This window comes from Diadema antillarum, unplaced genomic scaffold (genome assembly GCF_040938485.1).
Source record: "Diadema antillarum isolate AM-2024a unplaced genomic scaffold, OU_Dant_1.0 seq00001316_RagTag, whole genome shotgun sequence".
In the NCBI taxonomy this organism is placed as follows: Eukaryota; Metazoa; Echinodermata; class Echinoidea; order Diadematoida; family Diadematidae; genus Diadema; species Diadema antillarum.
In genome coordinates, this window is record NW_027272088.1 from 329,112 (window position 1) to 350,737 (window position 21,626).

General features: G+C 40.1%; 1 protein-coding gene across 1 annotated transcript; it reads right to left on the minus strand.

Annotated features, from left to right (window-relative positions):
- Positions 1-7,207: 7,207 nt before the first annotated feature.
- On the minus strand, positions 7,208-19,349 carry LOC139708168 (flavin-containing monooxygenase 5-like). The gene is made up of 9 exons (XM_071620141.1): positions 19,267-19,349; positions 13,777-13,913; positions 12,251-12,396; positions 11,829-11,996; positions 10,982-11,132; positions 10,443-10,498; positions 9,463-9,853; positions 8,637-8,881; positions 7,208-7,543 (listed from the first exon to the last, which is right to left on the minus strand). The coding sequence occupies exons 2-9, from the start codon at positions 13,883-13,885 to the stop codon at positions 7,208-7,210; spliced, it is 1,602 nt and encodes a 533-aa protein (XP_071476242.1). The 5' UTR covers positions 13,886-13,913; positions 19,267-19,349.
- Positions 19,350-21,626: the final 2,277 nt, after the last annotated feature.

Consider the following 21,626-nt stretch of genomic DNA (forward strand, 5'->3'; position numbering starts at 1 on the left):
GATACATGAACACGTACAGCACGTTGTGCACTTACTGGCGCTTTGACAAATTTCCCTGAGTGACTAACACATAAAAGAACAGCAAAATTTTTTGCACTGGAATGCAGATTTGTGCTGGGAATCCGGATTATGAGCTCCATGGCTATGAATTAACTGTGAATAATTCAAATGTATCATTCTCACAATCTGTATGGAATTTCTCATTTGTGGGAAGGGCAGTTATTGACATTATGTGCCAGTAATTTCATACAGACTTCTTTTTTTTTTCAGGAATATCACTGATCCATAAAACTAAGCCATGGAAACCAGTGATACTTTTACACAAATGTCAATATCTATAACATGAAGTAGCAATATTTTACTCTCGTTAAAATCAATGCTGATAAATGATCCTGATAGAAATACAGATAGATCAAAAAGAAAAAGTTATCCAAATTTGGAGGGCTACTCTTTCATAATTTTTTGGAAAGGTGACTAGTGAAGGTGAAAGAGAACAAAGTTGGGAAGAAGGTGTGTACAGTCAGCCAGCTTTAATCAAAGCACAGATGGAAGATGAGGAGTTGTTGAAGTTGAGCGAGGGTGCATTGACTGTAGATGAGGCGAAGGGAGTGCCAGAATGTTTCTATGTAAAGTCTGGTGTTTTGATGAGGAAATGGCGTCCTCCAGATCGTCCCGCAGATGAGGACTGGACGATTGTCGACCAGATACTTGTTCCTCTGCCGTATCGAAAGGAAATTCTACGTCTTGCACATGAAATTCCAATGGCCGGACACATGGGTGTCAAGAAGACTTTGTGTAGAATCAGAACTCATTTCTTCTGGCCCAAGATGAGAAAGGATGTGTCTGAATTTTGTCGAACGTGTCATGAATGTCAAATGGTAGGAAAACCACAGCATGCCATTAGACCTGCGCCGTTGATTCCTATTCCGGCTTTTGAGAAGCCATTTAGCCGTGTGATGGCAGATTGCATTGGTCCATTGCCGAAGTCCAAGTCGGGATGTCAGTATTTATTGACTGTGATGGATGTTTCCACGAGATATGCAGAAGCATTTCCGTTGAGGAGCATAACTGCTAAGTCAGTTCTGGATGCCTTGTTGACTTTCTTTACTAGGTACGGGCTACCAAAAGAAATTCAGTCGGATCAAGGTAGCAATTTCATGTCTCGTGTCTTTCAGGAGTTGATGTACCAGCTTGGTATTCAACAGATCAAGTCATCTGCATATCACCCGCAATCACAGGGGGCCTTAGAAAGGTACCATCAGACGCTTAAGACGATGTTGAAGGTCTACTGTCAGGATAATCCCAGGGACTGGGATAAAGGTATCCCTTTTCTTCTCTTTGCTGCTCGTGAAGTGCCTAATGAATCCATTGGATTCTCCCGCTTTGAGTTGGTGTTTGGGCATGAGCCAAGAGGGCCCCTGAAAGTTGTGAAGGAGCAGCTGTTGTCTGATGAGGAAGAGAAAGATTCCAATGCCTTAGACTTCATCTCCATGTTCAGAGAGCGTCTTTTGAGAGCGAATGAAGTGGCAAGAGAACACTTGAAGTCTTCGCAACAGACAATGAAGGAACGCTTTGACCAAAAGGCACAGAGTCGTGTGTTTGAGGTTGGAGACAAAGTCTTGGTTCTACTTCCATTGCCAGGAGATGCATTGAAGGCAAAATTCAGTGGTCCCTATGTAGTAGAGAGGAAGCTTGGGAAGGAGACTATGTGGTGAGCATGCCTGATCGTAGGAAAACCAAGAGAGTGTGTCACGTTAATATGTTGAAGAAATACCATGAACGTGTAGAAGATGTAGGTGCAGTTGTGAGTGAGAGTGTCTTACACAGTGCTGGGAAAAGTGCAGAAGAGTTTGAACATGATGCTCCTGCTTCTCAGAGTGTGAGTTTCAAGTCAGGAATGATTCCGCGAGTAGAGAACTCAAAGGCACTAGAAAATCCAGAGTTGCTGCTCAGTCATCTGTCTGATTCAGAGAGGCAAGATGTTGTCGACATCTTCCAGGAATTTCCGGAGGTTTGCAGTGATAAATTGGGCTGTGCGAAAGACACTGTTCATATGGTAGATGTTGGTGACAATGCACCCATAAAGCAGCATCCATATCGGATTCATCCTGCTAAGAGAGAACAGGTTGATAGGGAGATAGATTTCACGCTTGCAAATGGAATCATAGAGCCTAGTAACTCAAACTGGAGTTCCCCAGTAGTGCTAGTCCCAAAGGCAGACGGAACGTCCAGGTTTTGTACAGATTACAGGAAGGTCAATACAATAACCAAGACTGATTCGTTTCCACTTCCTTGATTGAGGAATGTATTGATCGGGTAGGAAGTGCTGAGTATGTCAGCAAACTGGATTTGATGAAAGGGTATTGGCAGGTGCCATTAGACAAGGATGCAAGAGAGATCTCGGCGTTTGTCACTCCCTCCGGGTTGTACCAGTGTCGTGTCATGCCCTTCGGGATGAAAAATTCCCCCGCCACGTTTCAACGGATGATGAATCAAGTTATTGCTGGTCATGATAACTGTGTTGTCTATATAGACGATGTCTTGGTTTTCAGCAATACGTGGGAGGAGCATGTTGCTCATCTTCGAGAGCTGTTCCGGAGGTTGTCACATGCAGGACTCGTGGTAAATCTGGCCAAATGCGAGTTTGGAAAAGCTTGTGTGACCTACCTAGGTCACAAGGTAGGCCAAGGTAGCGTCGCATCACGATATGCCAAGGTCCGAGCCATCGTGGACTTCCCAGTGCCGGCATCCAAACGGGAGCTTCAGCGCATTTTGGGAATGTGCGGATTCTACCGGAGATTCGTTCCCAATTTCAGTCACTTGGTGGTGCCCTTGACGGACCTGTTGAAAAAGGATACAACTTTCCAGTGGTCGGCGAGCTCCAGAAGCTGAAGGCCGTCCTCATGAACGATCCCATGCTCATCGCACCAAACTTCGAGAGGAGCTTCCAGCTAGCTACGGATGCTAGTGACCGAGGAGTAGGAGCCATGCTACTTCAGGACGACGACAACGGACACAGTAAACCCGTGTGTTTCTTCTCCAAAAAACTGAATCGCCATCAGCAAAAGTATTCAACTGTGGAGAAGGAATGTCTCAGTGTCGTTCTAGCCGTGCAACATTTCAAAGCATATTTGGACGGTGGAAGAGACATCGTGGTGTACACTGACCATAACCCAATGACATTCTTGGAACGCTTCAAGCACAAAAATCAACGTCTCTTCCGTTGGAGTTTGATTCTTCAGCCGTACCCACTGAGAATTGTGCACATAGCAGGAAAGGACAACAAATTAGCAGATGCTTTGTCGCGAGTTTGAAACTGTGCACGCGCTGATAATGTTGCCGAACGATAACAATCTCAAATCTACAGCGAAACTTACATCAAGCAGAACATTTCAAACAAGACTCAAAACAGACAAGAAACTGATGATTTTGTTTTTGTATATGACAACGTATACATGCGTTTATGTATTTTCGTTCAGTTTTCTTCCTTTCCCAAGGATTTGTGAGGGAAGAAATTGTATTTATGCTCATCATGTTTGTTTCAAACGAAAACAGTATAATGTGAGTGATGCTAGGAAGTATGAGAAAGTACAAGTACACAAAATTCTGTCTTTATAAGGAGACATCACTTGAAAAATTTCATGTGTTACACGCCAAGCATTGTATGATATTTTGAAAACCCATCATTACAGGAAGTGTCAAGTTACAACATTTGTGGTGTGTGAGATTACAGTGAAAGCTGTGCTTCAGTTGCACACTTCTATTTTGATTTCATTCAATGTAACCCAAAGAGTGAAAGGATTCATATTGTTATGTATACCGATACGTTACAGAGTTAATGCTAGCAAATGTAAAAACAGTATAGCAAAACACAACCGGCCAGTCACAGGAAAACTGCTGATCAAATTTTTAATTTTATGTCAGCCGATTTGTGTTAAAACAAAAGAATTTGTGTTTTGTATTAATGAAAAAATGTTGAGTGACAGCGAGGCATAAAGAAGCCAAGATATAATGTCACTTTTGTGAATTAATAACCTGTATATGTATTTCGTTACAGAGTGACAGAGTCACATTTGTGTGTCGAGTATGATCTCGACATTTTTCAGAGTTTGAACATACATTGTATATCATAACATCCTAACAGGTAACAATAGGTATATATGTGTGAAGGGACAAAAAGAAATGTCCGGGGGTTAAATTTTTGTTATTGTTTTAGCTAACTTATGACGCAGAGTTGACATAAGTATAAGATGTATTAGCAACTACACTGTGTAGAGGTACACATGTGTCATAGTGTTTAAATACGATGTTGTTATAATCAAGAGATGCGTGCTTTTACATCATTCAGTGAAACTCCAGTGAAAGTTTGTGTTGGAGAAACAGACATATTATCTTTGCAACAGTCAGAACAATTTTAGAAAGAAAGTGTATTTTTTGTTTTCACATTTAAAGAATAAGTGCATGTGTTAACAAAAATATATATATACTATACATGTCTAAAGTTATGTAAGTTTATTGGTTAAATATGTGAGGATATAATTACGGTCGAGACTACCACAAAGCACAGTCTCAGTCAAGATATTGATACTACTGGAAAAATGATTGATTACATTTGGTGTAATCTTTCCGGATTACGTGCACCCGTATGTGTACCCGTATGTGCACCCGTTGAAAACAGTTTCACATGTGTATTACTGTAGACACATTGCGTAATTAGTGTATTTAAATGTTTTGTAGGGGGCTTGTCAAGTTTTCATATATTGTTCTAAAAGTTGACAATATGATGCCGGAGTTAACTGATTCTGATAAGGCTCAAAATCAGTTATTATAAGTGTAGTATGCCAGGTGAGGTTTTAAGAAAACAACTCAAAACTATTTGAGTTTGTAATCGTGTGAGCTGAATACGTGTAGTAAGCAAGAACAGTGAAGTAAGCCTTACAACGAAGGTGTTTATAGTCGAAAAGTTACATTCATAACTTTCCTCTTGTTGGGGGGAGGTGTGACAGAGAACCGTGATGTGCCTTGGTGAAACCAGGGTGGGGTGGAATAAAAGTGTCCATCCAGGACACGAGAGTTGGAGTTAGCAAACATGGCGTGAACAGTTGCAGTCATTCGGTGCTGATCCAAGAATGTTTTGTCAGTGTATGACAGATGTTATGTCGGTGCTGGCGGGTGTTCTGTTGGTGCATGACACACAGTCAGACACAACATTCTTGCTGAAATCCATCAAAGATGAGATGGGGATCCACAGCAAAAAGGTCAACTTGCTGCTGTCTACACATTCAATGAAGGACCAGAGGATAACCAGCGAACGTGTGGAAGGACTGCGTGTACAAGCACACGATGGCAAGGACAAGAGAGCCTTACCACCAACTTACACACATAACATAATGTCTGCCGATTGCTCTCATGTGCCGACAACCAAGACTGCGCGGTCCATTCCCCACCTGTGCAACCTTAGCAGCAAGCTCATGCCTCTTCAAGACTGCGACATAGGCCTATTGATTGGCTATGATTGTGCAAGAGCATTGATGCCCAGAGAGGTGATTCCAGCACCACGCAACAATGGGCCATACGGCATACGCACAGATCTTGGATGGAGCATTGTAGGAACAATACGTCCTGACTACATTTGCGAAGATGACGACTACACCAGCACCAGTCACAGGTCAATGGCCAGGGAAATCCCAGAGACCTTGGTCATAGACAGAAGGGAAGTTTTCTCTCCTGAGAAGAAAACAACCAAGGAGGAGATCACTCTCCATCAAGTGAAGAGCATCATGGAAGCTGACCTTTCTGATGTGAGCAACAAAGGGGCAGCACTCTCACAGAATGACTTCAAATTCCTCAATATCTTGGATAAAGAAATTCACAATGCACCAGTAAAGGGAAGGAGTGATGGAATGTTTAACGGTAGACCAGCTATGAAGGTATGCTACAGATGAAATAGGAACCAGACCTTCTGAAGGAATTATACATATAGAGTGACAGAACAGAAGGAATGACACCCATTATTACCGAATGGAATGAAGGATAGGGAATGAAACAGAACGAGAGAGAGGAAGGTGTTTCTGAGATATTGTGATTCCCAATAAAGTGTGACATTCCCGTAAAACATTTTGTCTCTGTTGATTTCTTCGTGCGATCGACCTCGACTACACTTACACTGCTGCTGGTGCCGGGGGATACAATCGCACTGCGCACCAACGGACATTTCTAGTCGTTCCTTCACAATAACACTAAAACACAGAAAAAGTGCAATTTGTCATTTTGAAGTTCATGTGCTCAGTCACGCATGACATTTGTCAACATAATAAGGTATCGATGGAAAGAGGAAGAGTTCCCCACAACCAACACTGCTCTCCATTGATGATAATTATGAAATAGTAGCCCTCCAAAGTTGGATTACCATTTTTTTATACGCTCTGTATATAAATTCAATTTACAATGGCAATTATTTAAGACATACAGCCTGTCTATCAGCTAAACATATTTCTCCAAACTGCTAGAGAGATTCATCAGATTGGAATTTTAACTATATGCAGTGGGTACTGCTTAACCTGTTGAGAACAAGTCCCGAGTATACTCTGGCAAGTGTCTATGGGAAGTCCGTGTTGTAGCAAAATCAAACCGTCTTCAATGAGATAATTATTCAGATTCATCAATTTTGAATGGTTATGTCATACCCACTGCATACTATAAGGAAAAGAACAAGCCACTGACTGTCGAGCAGTAGTTGGGGGTCTAGTGGATAAGATGCCTGCCCTGTAATCAGGAGGTTGTAGGTCCCAATCCTGCTTGAGTATGTATGCTCATGATTTCTTTTGTCATGCCTGCTATTGTGTCAAACAAAACCGCTCCATTCCGTGCTCATTTACATCAATACAGGGCAATTTTCCAATCAATTGCAATACAAACAATATAATGGAACTATTTGATAAATTTGAAAATGGTATATGATTCTAATGAAACTGTAGCACAAACTACATTCTGTACAGCATTCATGTTCACAATGCACTGCAAATTGTGATGCAATACCAGGAAAATTATTCCTTAATAGACCCAGGAGGTAGTAGGTGACTATCGTCCTCTAAGGTATATGTAACTTCTTAACAGACTTGTTGGTTTTGCATTAAACGTCAGCATTCACTCATCTGAGAGATATGCTTTAACTACTCCTTTATCATCCTCCTATAACTGTATTTCATCACACCATCCCAACCCAGAGGGCCAAAATACTTACTATTGCCATGGAAAACACCAACAGTTTGGCAGCACTCAAGCTAGAATCCTTGCTACATGTCTTTCTCTGATTCCTGACCGAGCTCAGGGTGACGCCATGCATGAGGTCTTCAGAACCACGAAGGAATGCTTCTCTTGCACCTGGCATGGCATGGGGTCCCACGAGGCGGTAGCACGGGGGATAGATTGGTTTGAAGAAGAAACTGAAGGCAAGCTTCGGATCGGTGAAGAGAAGCTTCCACAGACCTGGCAGGGCACCGATTTCACGCGCTAGTCTGTCCTGGTACTCTGGAGGTAGGATCTGTGGATTTTAGGCATTCAGCACAGAGAGTGACAAAAGGATGAAGTAAAAAAATATGTTAATATTCACAGTAAATGCTACCTCTTTGTGAGCCACAGTATACCGAGACTGAAATTGTTTGATGGAGAAACTAATGAACTACAGTATCTCAAGATATTGCTCCTTTGGCTTCTAAGTTAAAGAAATAACCATATATTAAAACTGCTGTACCAAGACTTGAATGGTACATAACAGCTGAGAAATACTTACCTAAGTGATACATTGTTAAAGTTTATCTAGTGATACCTATCTTGATTGATTCATCTGACAGCATGGCTTACTACAAGGTTACAGAAAAGAGGATGTGATGAGTTCACAGTAGTGACTCAAAAGATCATCCAGAGACTCAAAGGATTGGATGATGCAAGTAGAGACTGCAGTTGTCAGTTTATCACTGAGGCTCATGAGACGAGCTTTGAGTTTATTAAGAGGTATATGGGGGAAATCACGACTTGACAGTTTAATTCAATAAATGCTGAACTCACTGACTATCATTGGGGTTTCAAAAGAATATCGCCATGAGTGGGGTCAGTTGCTCATGCACATAAACCCATATTAATGTGATTCACAAAATTTAGAAAGTAACATTAGGTTGACTGACTACAGGAGTTTGTCTGGATTGACTGAAAACATTGTGATGACTAAGGAATGTAGGGGGAGGAGTGTTCTGATCAGAGTTCATTGCAGTGTGTCACAGAGCAATGTACAGGTTGATTCAGGGGTACAGAATGGTGGCTTATGAATTGACCACTCTTACTCAGTCCATGAGGTGACCCTGGGTTGATTCTAGTGGACAATGAACAGCAGTACCTAGAAGTTGATATCACCTCAAGATCTCAGTGATGCTGAAAGTAAGCCAGCACTGCATCAACAGAGGGATAATCTGCCACTGATGTTATGTATGTTATAAAAAAAATCATACTTAAAGCTATCATGATACAACTACTGCATCTCATAGTAGTAAACAGTGCTTCAATCAATGCACTTGAAGGTTGAGGCACTGAATTGGTGGGAAAGTCAATGAGTGACTGAAGATTAGAGGAAGGTGCCTTACCAGAGGTCTATGTCGACCAAACTGCTTGAAAATTCTATCCCGCCTGGCCTGGATGTCGGACATCATTTCTGGGAGACTGGGCAACTTGGCTTCTCCCTTGAACACCTTGGCAGCGTAGCGGGCTTGCAGTTCAGAAACAGATCCTGTGGCACCACGCGTCACAATGAATCCGACGGCCGCCATGGTGTGGTGGGTCAGGCGTGGTGGGAGGACGTGGAGATACAGGTCTAGTTGGCCCAAGTCATCTGCAAGAGTCAGCCATTGCACAGATGGTATCATCACTTTTATCTGTTATATGCTACGCATATAGTCGTACCTTTGAACTTTGAAAGCCAATACACATGTAGAAGATGTAATTCCATCAAGTTTGGCAGACCAGGCAACAGTTAACAATCTTTAGAAAAACCTGTATAAGAATCACTGTATTTATGATTTGAAATACATTGTATACAAATGTGATACACATGTATATTCTCTGATATCTTTTTATTTTGTCCATTTCCAATAGTCTCAGAGTGGTAACTTCATGGTCAAAGTTAAGGAGACTTTAAATGAAACTTTCTCATCGTGGCTTTCACATCAGTATCACATCACTTCCACACCAATGTTGACTGAAAGCAAGTTGCAAAAGTACTTTTAGGAGTTACCTATAGTGTTTATGTCACATCAAAGCTCAAGTTTAGATAAAGATTTGACTTGATAAGTGTTTTAAGATTACAGCATATGATCACAAGTGTTCCCCTTAGTAGCATTCAAGCCTGTGGTTTCCAGGTACAATTGTCTCGCTGACACTTTGTTTAACTGATTCAAATCTAATTTATCTCACCTGAGAGGATATCATTATCAACAAACGGAATTTTCAAATTGTAGCCGGTGGCAAATATCACGCAGTCCACGTCATCCATCTCCTTTCCATCGTCAAAAATGACCTTTGACCCTTGGAAGCTCTGAATCCCACTCCTGACACTGATGCGGCCACTCATGATATCCATGGGGAGGCGGTCGTTGATCATGGCACTGCTGTTGAGAAGAGGCGTCTGCCGTCGAAGCCCCAGGCCATCCCAGTCCTGTATCGACTCCACCATTTTGTCTGTCATGCGCCGGACCAGCCAGGAGGGGATGAAACCTGTCCATCGTTTGTTGAGCATAATATCCACTGGCTGCTTGCTTAGCACACGAGGAATAATCCAAGCCCCCTTCCTTAGGCTGATAAAGACCTTTCAACACAACAAACATGTAATGTATAATTTCATGTACTATTCATATACTTATCAGAATTGGAGTCTGCAGTTGTTGCCACAATAACCTAAAATGTGCAGTCTTTACAGTTGAATATGTTTGGCTGAGTATATTTTTGAACAGATGACATATAATCTATGTAATATATGTGCCTTATATTTTGTGAGCATATTTCATGAATCTGGATTTTTAAGCTAAATTCGAAAGTGGATAAATTTGCTATCAAGAACAGCAGTGATAGAAAGAGAAGTATTAGTGCTTTTCAAAGACCAAGGTAAGTATTCACTCACTTTGGGGGCTGCATAATTTGCAATTATGTTGCACGAGTCAATATTTTTGGGCGTAGCTCATTTTGCGCATCCAGATTGACTCCCTGTTAATCAAATAGTATAGAAGCACACACACGCAGTGCTACGTGCTTTTTTATACTCTTTGCTATTAATCTTGTGGGGGGGGGGGGGGGGGGGACAAAACTGAACAGCTACCATAAAATGCAAGCTGTTAGTCTTTAATGTCTGTCTTGATCTGTCTCTCTCTCTCTCTTTGGACACTGCTGGAGATCGTTACCTTTTTAGCATGATCAGCACATAAAACTGCAACATCCCCAGCAGAATGGCCAGCACCTGTCAAACCATTGAAAAAAAAATTAGGAACATTAAGAACAAAACTTACAGATTAAAATATAAGTTCAGTCCATGTCTACCTTGACTGGAATAGAAAGAGTAAAATCATGAGGACTGTATAAAATGCTGGCAAGTGTTGATTAGTTATCTCATATTTTCAGTCTTAATCTCATATTCCAGGGCCCTGAAGCAGGCCCTGGAAGCTCTTGAATAAAAAAAATTCTTTGGTGCTATCTTAGCTTAATTTGGAACTTATATATACGGCATAATCAATGCTGGCCCTGAGGAAGCTCTAAAGTTCTAAGCCAAAGTATAAGTGGATGACACAGCTAGAGCGGGAGAAATTAAAACTCAAGCTGAAGAGCGGCAGATTTTGAGAAAGAGGTCTTAAAGTGGGAGAGCTGGAGTCTATGAATCTGCAAAGTCACACGACTACAAAGTGACACATCTCAAAACGTTGTAAGATCCAATGGCATTCATTACCTACAACTAAGACAGTCTTGTCCTTGAAATCTGATCCTCTGCGGAACTGGCAGGTGTGAAGCACCTGACCTTTGAACTCCGCTAGACCAGGGTATTCAGGGATAAAGCCTGATGAGTAGAAACCAGAACACACCATGACGGCATCAAACACCTGCAGGGTGAGAGAGAATATCAAGTAGGATATGAGAGGGCATCAAGGCACGTAGAACAGTGGAGCATACACTTAACCCACTGAAGACGAGTCCTGAGAATAATCACTCAGGTGTCTACGGAAAATGTGTGTTATAGCAAAATCAGCTCGTCCTCAATGGGCTAAAAATGAGAATTGAAAAGTACACAATCAAACAATCAATCTACATAATGTAGAAAGCTACATAATTTACTTCCTTTAACCCCTCCCCCCCCCCCCCCACAAAAAAAAAAAATGAAACTCTTAAAAAATTGCATCTGCAAAGAATGAATGATGGCCATACCAGTTAGAACTACTTTAGCATAAAATAAAGCACATCTTGAATCATTATTTTACCGCACTGGATGGTAACTGCAATAAAAGTCATTCTGAGTTATTTCCTTCTCTTTTTTTTTTCAGCACACCAAGCTTTGCAACAACAAAGCCCTTCCCAGAGGAATGATGTATCCATGATAAACTTGCCTAAGTCAAATCAATTTGGACTGAAGAAATAGCTTCAACCTTGAGAAAATTTGACCTTTGAGGGACTAAATTCAACAGAATTATAAAGAGAAGGGAACTTGAAAAGACCTTCAATTAAGGGAATATTCTACTTATGTGAGGTTGACTTAAGCAAGGTTGTCCGTGCACAAAACCAACAACTTAGAGACAACATACCTCCGTCTTGACATCTTCATCCTTACATTGTGATCTCACAATCCATCTTCCTGTTTTCTCAAAATCATCTGCTTTCTCCACTCGAATTACTCTGGTGTTGAACCGGATTTTCTTCCAGAGGTCAAAGTGGTTTGCGTAGTCAACATAATACTTGAAGACATCCTCACCCTATTTGTCAGCACGAAAAATAAAGAAGATATCAAAATTACTCTCTTTTTTTCATACACACACACACACACACACACATGCACAAACATATACACACATACACATGCACACAAAGGGTTGATACATTAAACAATAACACAAGGAAAATCTCATCCTTTGCTCCAGGGGCAAATTTCAATGTAAAACAAGAACATATTGAAAGCTTGCACGCTTTCAATTTAGAACAAAAGAGAGAAAAATGGGAAAATAATCACCTGCAAGTATGGTGGCCATTCAGGAGGGAATGGAAAATCACTGAAAGCCATCATTGGCTTGCACACGTTAGTGACGAGTCCTCTGTAGATATATGGCGGTCCATGTGGGTCAACTCCCTCCTCCTCTTGAAAGTTCCAAACACCACCTGTCCCACAAAAAGTTGGCAAAACAGAATGACACCATGCATTTAGCAAAAGTCAAAGTTCTATCAGTGTCACATCAGTGTCACCCTTGACCTCTGTAGCCCTCTCCCCCCACCCCATCTCCATTAAAAAAAAAATTTTCTTTGCCCCTGTCTCACATTAACCTGTCGAGGACAGTTTGATTTTGCTACAACACGCATTTCCCATAGACACTTACCCGAATATACTCGAGACTCGTCCTCAACGGGTTAACACTTTCTGGTGATTCAGGCAGCCATAATGTTTAAAGCAATCTAGATGGTCAATATCAATGGATTTCACTCAGGAACCAGATCTTGTTTTTCTTTTTGGGGATTATAATTAGCGTAAAAAGTCCAACTGCCAAATTTTACTTAAAGAAAAAAAATACTGTTTGGAACTTACAGAGAACCTTTTTTTTTCAGAAATCCCAATTAGACTTGAGCATACAGTACATCAGATATATGAGGTAATTGCCCTCACTTGCAGAAAATTGGACAAGTAGGCCCTGTGTACATTGAATCAATGTAACGAAACATGACAATGATAATTCTATGTTAGTAGACCAATCAGATCCACATCAAAATAATATTCGGTTACTCCAAATGACTTTATGAATCTCCTGGACCATTAAATCATAATTCCAGAAGTCTGCCAATGCCATCTTCACACTGCTGAATCTTCTGTCAAAAGTTAATCTACTATCACAGCATACCACGTCCACAACAGGGAGATTGAGTTTACAAGTATATTTTGCTTTGTTCGTGTGTGTGTGTGTTTGTGTTTGTGTTTTTTTTTTTTTTGATGAATAATCTTTTTTTTTGGGGGGGGGGAAGGAAATTGCAGTCAGTTCAAATCAGTATATTTGATATTCAATACAAAAATACTCTCAATATTGACCTTACATCTCTTTGATGTCTAGAAAGGCTTTCACACATTGATGCAGCATTATACACAAGTACCATCTTTTTGCTTGTGTTTGCAAAAGTTAACTTTTTACTCTACTTGGTCATTGTACCACTACATGGTCATGTAGTACCATACCAGGTACTAGTTTGTGCTCAAACTAGATAAAGTATTTCATTTAAATGTTTAAAAATGCCATGTTTTCATGGTATGATTATAGGAGTACAACACAAGTAATTAAGAGCAGATTCAGTAATAAAAACATTAAATAATGTTTTATGATGTATATCAATTCATAGTTAAAACAGATGACAAAATTAATCAAACTCAATTTATACCTGCTGATATCACAGGTCTGTTCAAAACATATTTCAGAGCAGCAATAATGAAACATCATAGTACCTTGCATACCAATTAATAACAATTAAATGATGAAATTATTCAAACTTCACACCCACCAATATCACTGGTCTGTTCAAAACATACTGGTTCGAGCCCCTCTTCCAAGCAAGTTTTGATGGACACCAAACCAGAGACACCAGCTCCGATGACAGCAACTCTCTTCATAATGGATGCCTTGAATCAGAGTAGATTGCTGGGGAGGAGGGTAATATAATATTATAGTGACAAATGTAACAGGACCTATATTTTTTTTTAAATGTTTTTATTGAACAATAATAACATATGTACAAAAATAGGTATAAACACACTTGACGCAACAGAACAAAGCACTGAAAAATAAGACATAAGAAAGAAATAAAAGAGAGAAAAAAGAAGAAAAAAGAAAAACAACAAAATAACACAGTCACAGTTAAATCCAAATATGCTGACCCGCGGGTATCCACTATGATGTATCGCGAACTACCAGTATTCAGGCCTCCCCCAGGATGACCGGCAACCCGACCACTAACCGACTGATTTACTGCTCGGACCAGGACGGCCAGGGCAGATTCCATTGTCTTGCGTTACGTATTTTTAGAAGGTGATGTCTCACCTCCCTGCACTTACACATACCAGGCACCTCCCTGCACATACCATGGACCTAACAAACATGCAGGAGATTGACCACCACACTCATTACTAGGGAGGCATGCCTCCCTGCTTATACATTCATCATTCGCACGTCCACAAAGGTAACAGGACCTATATTAAATCTACAGCAATGCAACTAGGGCCTACCGGTACTTTTTTGAGCTGCACTATCAAACTGCAAGTCTGCGACCAGCCCAAATGTGAAGCTGCCCACAGTATAACTGTGTTAAGGAGCACCCCTGGGTTTAAAGGGTGTGTACAGTTCTGGTCGAGGTGAAGATTTAGCTTTTAACGTTTTGCGAGATATTCAGAAACCACTCTATGAGATGTCAAAGAGCATGCAGTTCTAAGGGGTATCAAAAGTTTATTTGATGAAAATCGGTTTTGAAATGGCTGAGATATCCAAAAACAAGGTGAAACAAAGAGATCCTAATAAAGTTGTGGCATGTCGCCATTTACTATCAGGACTTTTTTTGATATCTCAGCCATTTGAAAATCAATTTTCATCAAATAAACGTTGAATCCTTCTTAAAATTACATGCTCTTCCATATTTCATTAGAGACTTTTCATTATCTCACATAAAAATGTTCAAAACATGAATCCCTACCTCAACCAGTACTGTACAGTCCCTTTAAGACCTGCACATACATTTGACTTACTTTATTTACTGAGGATTCATTTAAGCAACATATTTATTTTTTTTAGACAACTAGACCTAGTAAATATCAATTTTGGAAATCAACAATTCAGTTAATTGCCTCTTATAACAGAAATACATTGTACATAGCCACCACAAGGTGGGGAAACATGTGGATTCTATTTCTCATTCTGATTAACTTTTGATTACAAATTCAACAAATCATTGTTGTAAAAAAAACAGCATCTTTCAAGCCTTGATGTGCAAAATGTAAAAGCAAAACATTAAAAATATATGCTCACAAAGGCCAGTTACATCTAGTCAGTAGGCCAACAGATATGACTATAAAATGAAGTAAATCATTTGTTTTAATCAGTTATAGATTACCGGGTACCTCACCATTTTGTTCCGAATTTTACTGTTCAATTTTGGTTAAGTAGACCCTCTACATTTATTGATTTCAACACACTGACAAAAAATGTAGTGTCTACACAAACTTTTCATTCAGCCACCTTTTTTCCGTCGGAAAAAAAAACACCTAACTGTTACAGGTCTTTCAGAGAATAACTACCAATTGTACTCGAGTACCAAGTAGATCTACAGTTTACCGGCCTCGACCTCGCCTCTAAGCTCGGGCCCTCAACCTCGGTACAGCCTACAGTACAACTAGTCCAAGAGCATTAGGTCAAAAAAGGCCTTAACCTGGACTTTTTTGGTAACAAGCTGATTTTTTCAGGATAGATCCAGAAAAATGTCTAGAATAACATACTAAAAGTCCTCATAAATCCTCTTTGAGCGTTTTCCGCAATCCAAGATGGCGTCCAAAATGGCCGCCATTTCCAGAAATTCTTATAACTTTTCAACTAGAGAACCCAAAAACAAAATTTTAATGTCTAAATATATGTTTTGAAGCATGAAGAACCCAATAAAACACATATCAAGAGATGTTGATGCACGTAAGTACCGAAATCCAAGATGGCGTCCAAAATGGCCGCCAAAATGGCCGCCATTTTCTGAAATTCTTATAGCTTTTCAGCCAGGTAACCCAAATACAAAATTTAAATGTCTAAATATATGTTTTGAAGGATGAAGAACTCAAGGATGAAGAGATGTTGACGCGCACAAGTACTGTAATCCAATGTGGCGTCCAAAATGGCCGCCATTTTCAGAAATTCTAATTGCTTTTCATCCAGGTTACAGCCCGTTAACGATCGCCCCGACACTGTACATTTTCGTCACCTCAAGCACATGAGACGAAAATTTAGTGCTAGCCCCTTTTTATTACCAATACATTTGATATCTACCATGAGGTGAGTTCTAAATGAAAATGTCACTTATCACTTGAGAAGTAAAGACAATTCTTTTTTATATCTGTGCTACATAAATGTTTGCGAAATGTTCAAAATTAGTATCCACATGTGCTACAAAATAATGTGTAATTCATCACATGACAGTGAATTTCTTTGGTGCAGTATATTGCTCCACCTAAACATATAATGTCTAAATTATCTTATTCATTTCGTGTAGATTAGGTAAAATTATGAAATAGATAGAAATCAGAGAATATGGCACTCATAGTTATTGGTATGTGGAGGAGGGATACTCCTCTCCCACACGAGGAATCTCTCTCTTTTTTTTTTTACTCGAAAGTGAAACATATAGTGCAAACGTTAGATATTGAATTATTTCCATCGAAGAGTAAGAAATTAATGTTTAAAGCAGTATTCAGGGAAATGGGCAATATATGGGAGGGTGTGGAAGGGGGATCCCTTTCCCCTCCCCCCAACATGATGGAGATTTTGCATTTTCAGACTTGATATTCAGACATCTGATGCACCCTATTGGTGAAATATTAGATTTTTGTTTCCATCAAAAAAGTAACAAAAAGATATATAATCATGGAAATGCGGTCATAGGGTTGCCTGCTCCCACACGAGGGAAAATTTCGTATTTTCAGACTAGAAATTCACAGATCTGTTGCACCCATTTTGGTGAAATATCCGATATTTGTTTTCTATTTGAAAACGTTAGGAAAAATATATATTCAGGAAAGTGTCGGGGAGGGGAAATTATGTGAAAAGAATACTCCTTCCCATACGATGGCGATTTTGGCATTTTCCAATTTGAAATTCAGAGATTTAGCGCACCCTTTGGCTCTGAAATATCTGAAATTTGGGTTTGTCCTAAAAGTAAGAAAATATATATTTATGGAAATATGCGGGGGAGGTGTATGAGGTGATGAGCCCTTCCACAAAATGGAGATTTTTTTTTCTTTCAGGTTACTGGTTTTATGGTGCATACTGTTGATGAAATACTATATTTTTGTTTCTATTAAAAAGTGTAAGTAGAATAAAGACTATAGTATATTCAAGGTAATGAGCTAGTAGAGGATGTGGGCGGGGAGGGGGGGGGGGGGGGGGCATCACTTTCGACTGGAGGGAGTTTTGTATTTCTATGAACGTCATTAGCCGGCCTAGTGTTATACCTTTGGCGTGATATTGATTGTCCTTCCTCAAAGAGTATATAGTCTCAGTATCCCCATCCCCTCCAGCACGAGGGAGCTTTTAAACTTGAATAGAAATGAAAATGATTATATCACTTGCACACATTTGATGGAATATTTGGGAGTTGTTAAAGGGGTATTTAATCTATATTGGGGTAAGTGAGCGCTGGAAGGATTAGAAAGGGCTTTCGACTGGAGGGAGTTTTGTATTTCTATGATCGTCATTAGCCGGCCTAGTGTTATACCTTTGGCGTGATATTGATTGTCCTTCCTCAAAGAGTATATAGTCTCAGTATCCCCATCCCCTCCAGCACGAGGGAGCTTTTAAACTTGAATAGAAATGAAAATAAACATATCATTTGCACACATTTGATGGAATATTTGGGAGTTGTTAAAGGGGTATTTTATTTATATTGGGGTAAGTGAGCGCTGGAAGGATTAGAAAGGGCAAATTACCCTTCAATATGAGGGAACTAACCTTTTCATTTTGTATTAGTGAAAGATCTAGTGCACACTTTTTGATGACATATTTGGAAATTTGTTAATCTCAAAAGTGTACAAAGTCTGTGGAACGGGGCCGAGCGATTTTTGATATAGAAACGGCGGCCATTTTGGGCAACATTTGGTTTTTGCGAAGAACTCACATGTTTGTTTGTTTGTTTGTTTTTTTTGTTCTTACGTGCGTTGGGTTCCTTATGTCTCAAAATATATAATTCATACATTTAAGTGCGTATCACGGTTACCTAGTTTCAGGGTTATGAGAAAAACAGGAAATGGCAGTCATTTTGAATACCATTTTGGCTTTCTGAAAGTGCTTAAGTGCTTTATTTGTGTTTCAACATCTCTGAATAAGTATTTTATTTGGTTTCTTGTGACTCAAAACGTATGTGTTTCGACATTCCAAGTGTGTACAGTTGAAATCTACTTGCAAAATTATGAGAAAAAAATCAGGAAATGGCGTCCATTTAGGACGCCATCTTGGATGACGGTACTTGTGTGCTTCAACAACTCTTGATATGTATTTTATTGAGTTCTTCATCCTTCAGAACATATATTTAGACATTTAAATTTTGATTTTAGGTTACCTGGCTAAAAAGTTATAAGAATTTCAGGAAATATGGCGGCCATTTTGGACGCCATCTTGGATTATGGTACTTGCGTGCATCAACATCTCTTAATATGTGTTTTATTGAGTTCTTCATGCTTCAAAACATATATCTAGACATTTAAATTTTGTATTTGGGTTCTCTGGTTGAAAAGATATAAGAATTTCTGGAAATGGCGGCCATTTTGGCGGCCATCTTGGATTGCGGAAAACGCTCAAAGAGGATTTATGAGGACTTTTAGTATGTTATTGTAGACATTTTTCTGGACCTATCCTGAAAAAATCAGCTTGTTACCAAAAATGTCCAGGTTAAAACTAATACTCTTGGACTAAACTAGACATAGTACAACTACAAGGTTGTACAAGGTTGTACCGAGTGCTCGTCCTGCTGTGCTACATGACTATCTCGCCCGCACACCGCCTGCCTGCCTAGCCTAGCCGGGGCGCGGAGCTCGAGACGCGGGTACAGAGTTGATCGAGGCGGCAGAGCAGAGACGCCGTATTCCACACGCACCGTGAAGAAAACACCAAAACAAGAGGCTTCGCTCAAATATCTGACCTTTTGTTCTTATTCAAAATAATGCACAATTTGTGCTGCGCAAGGCCAAAAAAAAATGTCAGCATAGGAATGGAGGTCATGCATAATTCTAACTTCAAAACTGACACTTACTGATATGCCAGGTTACTTAGTACTTGTACTCAATAGGTGTCCTGTTTTCCCACCGAGTTGCCACACCACCTTCACCTTTTTTTTTGCTCTCACCACTGTGAAGGCATGGCACTGACGTCGTAGTTTTTTCTCACACTGCATACAAGCTGTACAAGTGTTACGCAATGTCCCTCACGTATATGGAAAGCCAAATGTCACATAAATCGAAAGTCTGCTTATCGACCGATAAACTTTTTAGTTTTGTTTTATTATCGGCGATAAAATACTTAGATTATCCGTAACTCTTTCTTCTGTTTTGTTTTTATCCCACCGTCACCGCCACCACCTGACTATGTGCGCCATGATGAAAACATTCAAATGTTTGGACAATGACGAGATCTCATATAATGTAATTAATCGTACATGTGCATCTCAAATCATCGACAACAGTACTGTTTCCGCTTTTTCGGTCTTATTGGCAGAATTGCCTTTTTTTACGCAACTGCGAACTGCCTTTCAACACCAGTGTTGGAAAGAAAACTTCAGAACATAGCAAATTTGTGTCACAAAAATTAGTAGGCCTTAATTACTGTAGAGTGCACTTGTGGACGAGAATGTAATCAAAGGCGGATCCAGAAGGTTCCGGAAAGCGGGGGGCGGGCGCAAAAAAAAAAAAAAAAAAAAAAAAATCATCATTTTTTTTTCCTAGTATTTCTTTTATTTTAACTAAAAATAAAGGGGGACGCGCGACCGGTGCGCCCCGCGGATCCGACACTGGTAATGTTGCTTCATGGTGATAAATCACTGTCTTCTATCGTAACTGTCCATGTAATTTTAGCTCTTCCTCCAGTGAAGTTGGCATATCTCAAGAGTTTTTACAGGTGTAAAAACACAAGGAATAATGTAATGCAATGACATACATAGAATATATAAATCAATTCAAATCAAATCACTCATGACATCAAATCAAATCATCATAGTGATATCGTCGGAAGTGATCTTAATCCCCGATATTTCTGTGCGGGAATGGGAAGATAGGACTTTAATAATTATGCAAGTGGAGATCAAGTGAGAGGAGTTTATTCTTTCCAGTATCCTCTTTGTTGACATTGGTTGCGTTCGAGCGCTCTCCTAAAGCGAACTGTACCGTACCCGCGCCAGAGGAGCGCTCGAACGCTCCTAAAGTGTACCGTAGATACCGTTCTGTACCGAGCCAAAAATGGACGCACCCTCAGTTATTTATGGGTGGGTTCGAGCGCTCTTAAAGTGAACCAAAGCGAACTGAACCAAAACGTACCGTACCGAACTGTGCCAGATTTGGAGCGTTCGAGCGCTCTGTCGAGAAAGCGTATCTCCGCAACTTTCAACTTTCAACTTTCAACCACTTATTTTTTAGAAAAGGTCACGCATTTTTGTAGCAAGAATGTCATGCACCTGGCGCTTGAACTACTTGCAGCTGTCCCGAACAAAGAGAATGATGTTTTTGCGTTGTGACGTATGCGCATGATACGCGCATGCTTTCTACAGCGAACTTTTGGTACGCTACGCTTTTGGAGCACATCGGGAAGTGGTCCACTTTTGGCTCGGTACAGTACGGTACGGTACACTTTAGGAGCGCGAACGCTCCTCTGGCGCGGCTACGGTACGGGTACAGTTCGCTTTAGGAGCGGCGCTCGAACGCACCCCATGATCCGACTTCCATAATCCGAAAACGCTGAAATCACATCTATATAGGCCTAATATGTCCAAACTCTTCAAATCTATACCCACCTAAACAAGGAAAGAATGTTTTATAACTGCAGTCACTGTGAATTCTTTAATGAAAATGTTCAGTTACGCTCTTAACGATCGAAGCAAATTGTGCACTAATACGGCAAGACATCCCTATAACCCGCATCGTCTTACAGGGAAATTTTTGTACACAATTATCATATCTTATCATTGTTATAAATTGCACCCATTTTAATGTTTCCATGTCTATCTTAGTTTTTCTCTATCTCAACGCAATATGGGCCTATAGCTTTATGCGCACAACGTGAATGCATGAAAAGTAAAAAATATAGGGCCTACAGATTGTATCAACAAATGCATGTGTGTAGACAAGGTCTAGATTGAAGACAGTTGAGAGGGACTCACAGAGTCACTGTTGGGTAAATTCGCAAGAAATCAGAAAAATACCACTAGAACAGCACTCGGAGAGCTCAGACCTCCGCCAAGCAGCTCGATTAGTTCCACCCATCCACATATTAAAAATCGCTAAATTTCCCAATATAAAAGCATTTTACCTACGTCACACATGCACTTTTGAATTAGTGCGTGCAGTGAGCAAACTTCAAATACTCAAGTTCATTGACCCTTTTGCCGAAAGAAAAAAAAAATAC

Coding starts and splice junctions, on each gene's coding strand:
- LOC139708168 (XM_071620141.1), bottom strand. CDS start 13,885: ATGAAGAGAGTTGCTGTCATCGGAGCTGGTGTCTCTGGTTTGGTGTCC. Junction 8,882..9,462: donor TGATAATGATATCCTCTCAG/GTGAGATAAATT, acceptor TGACTCTTGCAG/ATGACTTGGGCCAACTAGAC. Junction 7,544..8,636: donor TTGGTCGACATAGACCTCTG/GTAAGGCACCTT, acceptor TAAAATCCACAG/ATCCTACCTCCAGAGTACCA.